The sequence below is a fragment of the Octopus bimaculoides genome, chromosome 21, assembly GCF_001194135.2.
Source record: "Octopus bimaculoides isolate UCB-OBI-ISO-001 chromosome 21, ASM119413v2, whole genome shotgun sequence".
Taxonomy (NCBI): Eukaryota; Metazoa; Mollusca; class Cephalopoda; order Octopoda; family Octopodidae; genus Octopus; species Octopus bimaculoides.
In genome coordinates, this window is record NC_069001.1 from 13,549,733 (window position 1) to 13,559,597 (window position 9,865).

The 9,865-nt window shown below is 37.9% G+C and overlaps 1 protein-coding gene across 4 annotated transcripts in view; it reads right to left on the minus strand.

Moving 5' to 3' along the window:
- Positions 1-36: 36 nt before the first annotated feature.
- The window catches only part of LOC106877370 (CTD small phosphatase-like protein), a 370,420-nt gene continuing 360,591 nt past the window's right edge, over positions 37-9,865 (minus strand). For all 4 annotated transcript variants that reach the window (XM_052975454.1, XM_052975455.1, XM_052975453.1 and 1 more), the window contains 4 exons: positions 5,747-5,848; positions 4,853-4,909; positions 1,543-1,635; positions 37-181 (listed from right to left, as the gene is read on the minus strand). In XM_052975454.1, coding sequence (XP_052831414.1) covers positions 62-181; positions 1,543-1,635; positions 4,853-4,909; positions 5,747-5,848 — 372 coding nt within the window. In that variant the 3' untranslated portion in view covers positions 37-61. The remainder of the gene's footprint in view (positions 182-1,542; positions 1,636-4,852; positions 4,910-5,746; positions 5,849-9,865) is intronic.

Genomic DNA, 9,865 nt, shown 5'->3' on the forward strand with positions numbered 1-9,865 from the left:
CATGAATGTATGCATATATGTTTATGTATATATGTATATACACACACACAGAGCAAAGAAATTATGAAAGATCCAAACTTACTTTAACATAATTTCCGCGATGAAAGACACAAGATTCCCTGAAGAGGCGAGCTCTGAAGACGTCCCATTTGTCCAGAAGATCAGCAACTGGGTCAGCATACTGTAAGAAGGGAGATAAAGCGATAGAGAATATTGTCACTGTTAGGACTAGAGACAGGAAACATCACCATAAACACCCAGGAATCTTGTACACAACATATTAATGACACACAGTATCACACATCACAACATATTAGGATATATCTCCACTAACAACACAAAATACCAAAAAATTTCAGATTTCAACAGCACAATTTTACATTTAGTATTTTAGACAGATACATTTTACCATCTACACATCATATTTCAACTAACATTGTAACCCTGCCAACATGATCTAACTCACACACTGTAACCTTCTCCACTGTACCAACACTAGTGTTCAGACTTCTGCACTGTACCCCCACTAACCTGCTCTAACTTTAATACTGTACCCCATCACATATGTGCAGACTGTTATTCTGTACTCATCATCATCGTCGTTTAATGTCCACTTTCCATGCTAGCATGGGTTGGATTATTTGACTGAGGACTGGTGGACCAGGAGGCGACACCAGGCTCCAATCTGATTTGGCAGAGTTTCTACAGCTGGGTGCCCTTCCTAACACCAACCACTCCGAGAATGTAGTGGGTGCTTTTAGGTGCCACTGGCACGAAGGCCAGTCAGGCGGTACTGGCGATGGCCACGCTCGAAATGGTGTATTTTACATGCGACCTGCACAGGAGCCAGTCCATCGGCACTGGCAACGATCTCGCTCGAAATGGTGTATTTTACGTGTCACCTGCACAGGAGCCAGTCCATCGGCACTGGCAACGATCTTGCTCGAATGTCTTTTCACGTGCCACTGGCACAAGTGCCAGGAAGTAACGTTAGTAACGATCACGCTGGTACTATTTCTTGTCGGCCATATTAAGATTCTCACATGCTACCACCCAGACAACATGTCTACACTTCTACACTAACCCCAGCAACATATATTAGCTTTCACACTGTACCCCCATCAACATGTTCTAATTCTCACACTGTATCACCCACTAGTGTTTAAACTTCTGCACTGTACCCCACCAACCTGCTCTAACTCTTATACTGTACCACCATCACATATGTTCAAATTGTTACACTGTCAACATATTAAGACTCCCACACTGTTCCACCTAGACATGTCTACACTTATATACGATCCCAGCAGCATATTTGAACTTCCATACTGTACCACAAACACATGTTCACACAGTCACACTATACCTTTATGGACATGTTAAAACTTCCACATTATATCAACCGCATATATTTAAACTTCCACAGTATCTGCCACACAAACTATCTAGATTTCATGTACACCGCACATACACTTATTACACACTAGCACACTTATTTACAGATTCACAGAAAATGAAGAGAAGAGTGAAGCACTGATTTACCTTAGCTAAGCTGGCAGTAAATAAAACACACTCATAAAGTTCTCCCATTTTCTGGAGAAATTCATCAACATAAGGCCGCTTTAAAACGTAGACCTAGAAATGAAACGAGACAGAAAGAGAAAGAGCAATAAGAGGTGAACTTACATCGAGATATATGCATGTATACACTGTAATATATATATATATATATATGAAAAGAAAAGTAGAGTTGTATTTTAATGTACAGGTGTACATGTGCATATTTATCAATGGATTGTTATGTATACATCTATGTAAAGGTATTAAGAGATTTTTTACATATACAAGTACATGAAAAGAGAAACGTACTTTAAAATATATCAGGCTGAGTAGAAAGTAAGCAATGTTTTGAGACATGAAACTCATCACAAAATATTTCAACAGTGTGGAAATTTTATTCATCAAAGTAAGTACCATTACAATCAACACACATCTGCCAAGTTACAAGTTTGTTTATTCCGGTAACATAAAAATCTGGAGTTCTGGTGCTGGTGAACTCTTTGGACGCACTTTCAGCATTGGCTTGATTTTTGAACTCCTTCTCTCGCAGGAAACCATCAAGGTGCTTGAAAAAGTGGTAGTCGGTAGGAGAAAGGTCTGGGGAATAAGCTGGGTGGGGAAGAACTTCATAGCCAAGTATCTTCAACTTCTGGAGTGTCATTAGTGAAACGTGTGGTCAAGCATTGTCATGAAGAATGATCAGTCCTCTTATGTTGACCAGTCTGAGACAGCGGAGTAGCAGTTTGTCATTCATTTTGGCAATTTCATTGCAATATGGTTTTTCCGGGTTTAAAGAAGTTATTGTGGCTGAGTCTAGCAGTACACTGCCAATCAGTCACCATAACCTTCTTTTTGAACAGGTAGGGTTTAAAGAAGGTTTCCAGTGCCTCATCTTGGTCCAACCATTGCGAAGAACGTTTTTTATTATTATACAGAATCCACTTTTCATCACAAGTTACAATACAGTCGAGAAATGGATCGGTCTGGTTACAGAGAAAAAGCAATGAGCAAATTTCATATCTGCGAATTTACTGATTTTCATTCAAATCGTGTGGTACCCATTTGTCAAACTTTTTTGATTTTCCGATCGCATGCAAGTGGTTGCAGGCAGTTTTCTGGCTAACTTGAAATTCTTTTGTCAGTTCTCGAGTGGTTTTACGTAGATCTTTCTCAATGACAGTCTTTAATTGACCATCATCAATAACAGATCAGTGTCCACTACGCTCATGATCTTCAAGGCTCAGGTCTCCACTGTGAAATTGTTTAAACCATTTTCAAGCTGACCACTCACTGGTCATTTCCTCACCAAATGTTTTGTTGATATTGCAAACAGTTTCAGCTACTTTATGTCCTTTTTTGAAGTTGAATAGCAAAATTGCTTGAATACCGCACTTTGACAGCTCCATTTCAGATGATTGTAACAACGGTGAAAAAAATATGTTAATTTATTGATGCATTTGGGCAAGTCTATGCCTGTATTATCAGACAATTGCAAAAAATATATTTAAAAAATTCAAAACTCTGCAAAAATCCAGTACAAATTCTTCATAGTTCAAAACATTGCTTATTTTTTACTCAACCTGATATATATATATATGTATGTATGTATGTATGTGTGTATGTATGTATGTATGTGTGTGTGTGTGTGTGTGTGTGTGTGTGTGTGTGTGTGTATATATATATATAGAGCCATGGCTGTATGGTAAGAAGTTTGCATCTCAACTACATGGTGCTAGGTTCAGTCCCAGAGTGTAGCATCTTCGACAAGTATCCAAGCATCTCCTAATATAGCCTCAGGGCAACCAAACCCTTATGAGTGGATTTGGTACATGGATACTGAAAGAAGCCTGTCACAAATATATATCTATATGTATGTGGTGGTGGGGTCTTTGTGTTTTGTATTTTTCCACCACCAGCACCACTTGACAACTAGTGTTGGTGTGTTTATGTCCCCATAACTTAGTGGTTTACCAAAAAGGAACCCAACAAAATAAGTACCGAGCTTAAACAAGAGGCACTGGGGTCAGGTGTGTGTAACAAATTACCTGCTAAATCAATCAGCCTCCAAAGATGAGGGAGAACTGACAACCATTTCCAGGATAAACATCAACAAAGATACCCTTACACGGCCAGTCAAGCGACCGTGTAAGGGTAACCTTAGCCTAAACTCAACCTCATTAAAGACACTCCAACCATGACAACCTAGTCTTGTTTTTTAGGAATGCATCTGGGACTACATCGTCTGTGTCATTTCAGTTTTTACACAGTACAGTATGTGTATAAAATCAGAGAATTAGGCTGTTATTTCTAGCAGATAAAGATACAAAATAGGGGTTCACGTGTACACACAAATTGTAGGAATTAGACTTATTTCTAGCAAGGTTGAGGTACCAAATGGGAATTACCTCACAGAGTTAATAGCGTGTTAAAGAGTTATTTCCCTTGGTTCAAGTTTTTGTTTTTTAGATTTCAAACCACCTGGTCTTTGGAGGGAGCTTTTGTCTACTAATTACATAAATAATCTCATCATATTAGACAGGCAGAGACGTTACAGTGTTGGGATAAACAGACTTACTGCTCCCTCACATTGCTACCATCATCATCATCATCATCATCATCCTGGTTTAATATCTACTCTTCTGTCTGATGCATGCAGATGTGGTAGACTTTGTACAGTTGGATGCTGTTCCTGTCACCAACCCTCACCTTTTTCCAAACAAGGTAACATTTCCCCATGTGTGTGTGTGTGTGTGGTGTGCATGTCTTTCAGTGATAATTATGTATGCATATATTATTAAGCTTTATACTATACAACATTATACATCCCTTTCAGCTAATTTAACCAATCAGTTTCACACAGAAAATAGGTAATTAGGTAATAAGCTAAGACAGCACTCATCAGAAGAAAGTATGGTAACACAGATTCTTAGAAGACTAATCTATATGTATATGTATATATGTATATATGTGTGTGTATGTATCAGTAATAAAAAATGTATACATCAAAAGAGAGGATGAAAAAAAAATCTGTTTTGAAACAAAAATAACCTTTGTGATAATTGTTCTGCTCTGTTAGTCATTTCCTGTATCACTGTTGCCACCAGAAATGGAAATAAACCAGTGATTCTGCCCATTAGAATCATATGGCCAATAACATTTATTATTCATCAAATGCAAATGTAAAAGAAACAAATAACAAACAAGTCAAGAAAAAAAAATGACAACAACAAGCAGATTCAATAATAATAATAATAATAATAATGAGGAGGAGGATAAATAAATAAGCACTTACTTGATGTGTAGTACCCTCGATTTCCACAGGAACAATAAAATCTGCATTGTCTATAGGCTGAAAGAGAATAATCAGTTTGTTATTCTTGGTCAATTCCTGAATTTGGAATTTCATAAATGATAAAACAGTCACACATTCTTTGCTTGACCAGCCGAGATATTTGTCAGCTGGACAAAGCAGGCTTTGATATTTTGGTTTCTGTTACTGTTTGCAAACACAGGAGCTGCTTTATGCAGAGAGGTACAAAAGAGTCTTGTTCTTTAATTAAGCCTATCATCATAGACACTACAAGCAGTGTTGTTCTTAATCAAAGACGCTACTGAGTGGGATGGCTCCGGGAGAGAGTGCAGGGTGCAATGGTATAGGAGAAGGTGAGCAACCATACAAAGCAACCACTGAATCACAACATGAAATGGTTATTTACAGCAGCACCAAACTAACCATCCAGCCACTGTGATTATCCACACCTCTCAACTTTAAGGACTGAAAGTTTGGTTAGTTAATGCATTAACTGCCACAGCCTGTTACTGTACAAAAGACCATGATGGTCATGGTTGGAACATCTGTGATTGCAGGCCTCAAATAGCTTTAAACAACCACACTAGCACGACAAGAGAAGTCAGTTTGTAGCTACAATAACCCCAATTCTTAGATATGGCTGTTCAGCAAGGTGTGTTCAGCAAGGTGTGTTCAGCAAGGTGTGTTCAGCAAGGTGTGTTCAGCAAGGTGTGTTCAGCAAGGTGTTTGACTGTGTGCAAGCCATCAAAGACAGCAATGCCATTGATAGTAAGAGTATAAAGGCACCCAATCTGGGTAGATAATTTGAAAGAGTCAGCAATCAATGTTCAGATGGATCACCAATGATAACAACGACAATAAGAACAAGCAGCTTACCTTAAAAGAACTATGCACAAGGGTTTCATCCAGGTCTATAACCATACATTTCCTGAAAGGATGGTTGCTGTTAAGGGCAGGTAATAAATATCGCTCTCCTGGCTGGAAGAGAAGAAAATGCAGAAACAAAAATTAAACACATGAAATTCCCAGCAGCAAAACGGGTTGTTTTTTAATTTTATTTTCTGAATTATGAATAATTAAAAAAACTAGATGCTTTTATCATTTGCTAACAAGATGACCTACCCCTATCATTTAAATATTTTTTCTCTAACTCACCCATAAAAATAAGGGGATGGAAGGATTATATTTTAGTGGTTGGAGAAATGGGGTACTGAAACTAATACGGGTACAAGATCTCTTGTCTTAGTTACTAAATCTTCCAATAGAGATAATTTTTGATAGGTTAGAGTAATGAATATAAAACACTGTGTAACATTTCTGTCATGGGGTAGCAATTGTAATTTCCTATTTGCTAACCCCTAGGATGTATAAAAAATGGCTAATATTCCCTTCAAACTTTGCTTTTGTTACATTTATTTAAACCCCAAAGAATCTCTCTCAGTACGTGGCTATGATGCTCCCTCACTACTTCTGCTCATGATCAGAGATGTACATATTGTCAGCTACTAAGGGACATGCTCAAGTGGTTACGGTCAAGCAACTGATAAGCAAATCTGTGGTATTGAACAGAATATTTGCTATAATGATATTTCTGCTTCAGCAACTCAGCGCTGAATCAGTCTGAAATGTAATGGCAAACTGGTCAGTTTCAAAACAGTGATGCCCAGGTCACAAAAGCAAAGTCTGAATAAAATGAAATTCCACTCAAGTATTAAGCTGATGGAATCAACTTGCACCCTGTTCCTCAACATTACTGGCCTTGTGCCAAAATTTGGAAGAATTCATATCCCCAAGTCCAACAGGACCAAAGCATGATGCCATGAGGAAGAGAAATATCAAAGTAAAAATGGGAAGGTTGGGGTTGGGGTGGGGGTGAAAGGGCGTCATTACCATAAGCCTACATTATTCAAGGTGAACCAGGGAAATAAATGTAACTAAAAGAAAAAACAATAAAGATCTCTCAGTGAGGGGTGATGGAGAAGAAATAATCTGTCTCCATGGAAACAACAACTCATAGGTAATGATAACAAAATGGGAATGAAACCCCAAGATGGTAGTAGTAGCAGTAGTAGTAGTAGTGACAGCAGTGGTAATGGTGGTGGTGGTGGTGGTGGTTTCGAGGGTGTGAATGTAGGAAATTCTAACTAATTCTGATTGGAACTCTGTCAGTTATGACAATGTGGGTTCCAGTTAATCTGATTAATGGAACAGCTGGCTCTTGAAATTAACATGCGAGTGGTTTACCATTCCACAAACACATATTAAGGGGACCCTTAATGTAGTTCTCAGGGAGGTTCAGTATGACACAGGATGTGACATGTCTGGCCCTTTGAATTCCATGGGCTACTCATTTTTGCCAGCTGAGCCGGACTGAAGCAACATGAAATGAATTGTCTTGTCCAAGGACAGAACATACTCCCAGGAATCGAACTCACAACCATATGATCGCAAGCCAAATACCCTAACCACTAACCCAAGCACCTTCACAGAGACTAACATCCTGTTAAATAGATGCTAATGTCTTACCCCCATACACCCCCCCCACCATTCTACACCACTCAACCTTTGTCCAGTTTCCCCCACACAACACCAAGCACTATTAGAACCACCATCATCATCATCAGCATCGTCACCACTACACCTACAAAACAACTTGTTGCAGTTATACACATGCAAAAAGAGGTGGGAGGTGAGCAGAAAGAGTGCAAAGGCAAAATATAACATAATAAAATTTAAATAAAATTAAAATGGGGAACAATGAAATGGTGGCTCAGATTGAAATAAGAACTGGATGGAGGTGTAAATATTTATAAAGATGACCAAACTGTGTAACAAAGTTTAAAACAAAAAGAAAATACACTTAAGATAAAGGGTGAACTCCCCCTTCCTTCGTATTTGTCGTTCCCTCCTTTCTATTTATCCATTCCTCCTTCCTTCCTTCCTATCTATCTTTCCTGTTTTTCCTTCTTTAATTATAAATTATATATGTGTGTGTGTGTAGTTGCCAATCTTTCTCCGCTGAAGATGTAGGTTGGCTTTACAGTATGTTTATATGCATCCACTATTGACTGCATACACAAGACTTTCTGCACACTCCATCTGCCAATGTTACAACTATTACAACTATTCTGAGTCCCCAGAAACAGCTGTAAAGCCTGAAATACCATACCCTATCACCTTATTTTTCTGTATCTTTTTTCTACTCCACGTAAATTTATTCCATAAATATATCTTTATGCTTATACACAAGTGTTTATCTTCTGACTATTTTCAGTTTTTGTTTCTCTCTATATATATCCCTATATATATTTACATGTGTGTATGTATAACATATATTTTATATATCAAGCCCAAGTGTGTTTATTGACATCACTATCTCTCTCTCTGTCACTGTCAGGCTTTTCTTCACAAAATTTTGATAAATATGTCCTCTACCAAAAATATTGAGTAAAATCCTTTAGTTTAATGTTAAATTGTTTTTATATATAATCTGATATAAAAACAAGCATTAACATATATGTGTGTATCTGTTTGTTATTGATGTGATAAAAATTTAGTAACTTCAAGAACTTGAAATAATACCGTTTTGGAACGGTGAATACTGAAGGAGAATAAAGCTACAAATAATAATGTGTGAATATCAAGTTAGAAAAAACTCTCTTTAGAACAGAAAAAGTCAAAGACCAGTTGTTCCATAATAAACATATCATTTAATACATACAATATATAGATGTGATCTACTAAAAGTTTCATGCCATGAAAACACAATAATTCAGCAAATACCTTCTGTCTCCAAGCAATCCTTCAGGCTCAATATACATGGCTGGTTTTAATTGCAAAACATGATGTTGATCTGTAAATCTGCCAAATTATTGTGTTTCCATGATATAAAACTATTAGTAATCTCTTATTTAAATACGGTGTATATTAAATGACAGTTATCTCTCACTGGAGGGAGTGCTGTTCTTGCTGATCCTAACAATAACAGAAATGTAACTCCCCACCACACACACACACAAATGCACATTCAAAAATTAGATAAACTCCAGGTAACATATGTATCATAACTAGCAAAACCTTGGAAGTAGTAAACAGAGGAGTAGACCGCAAGCTACACTTCAGGCCAAGGATATCTTGATTGTACGTTTACATTTTTGTTACGAAACCTCGTGTGGAGGTGCAATGGCCCAGTGGTTAGGGCAGCGGACTCGCGGTCATAGGATCGCCGTTTCGATTCCCAGACCGGGCGTTGTGAGTGTTTATTGAGCAAAAACACCTAAAAGCTCCACAAGGCTCCGTCAGGGGATAGTGGTGAACCCTGTGGTACTCTTTCACCACAACTTTCTCTCACTCTTTCTTCCTGTTTCTGTTGTGCCTGTAATTCAAAGGGTCAGCCTTGTCACACTGTGTCACGCTGAATATCCCCGAGAACTACGTTAAGGGTACACGTGTCTGTGGAGTGCTCAGTCACTTGCACGTTAATTTCACGAGCAGGCTGTTCCGTTGATCGGATCAACTGGAACCCTCGACGTCGTAAGTGACGGAGTGCCAACAAAAAACGAGACCTCACGTAAATTTGTTGGGGATTCGTTCTCCTGAAAACAATGTAAGCTTCATATAATCAAGGTTTCCTTGGCCAGAAGCGTAGCTTGCGATGTACCCCTTGTTTGGATAATTTACTACTTCCAAGGTTCCACTAGCTATGAAGCATATGTAACCTGGATTTTTATCTACTCCATTCCCTTATTTTGGAATATCTATCTGCATATACAACAACCCCAGTTGCTAACCGTGAACTATAAAATAAACTTTCGTCAGCTTATTGTACTTCAATACGGGAAAAATTCACAACCTTGTGCGACAATTAACCACATTCATTCTTGAAAGTTGTTTTTTATATCTTCTATAAATTGCTTGAATCTCACTACCTTCCTACACCTTGACCCTTGGATCTTACCTATATATATATATATATATATATATATATATATATAT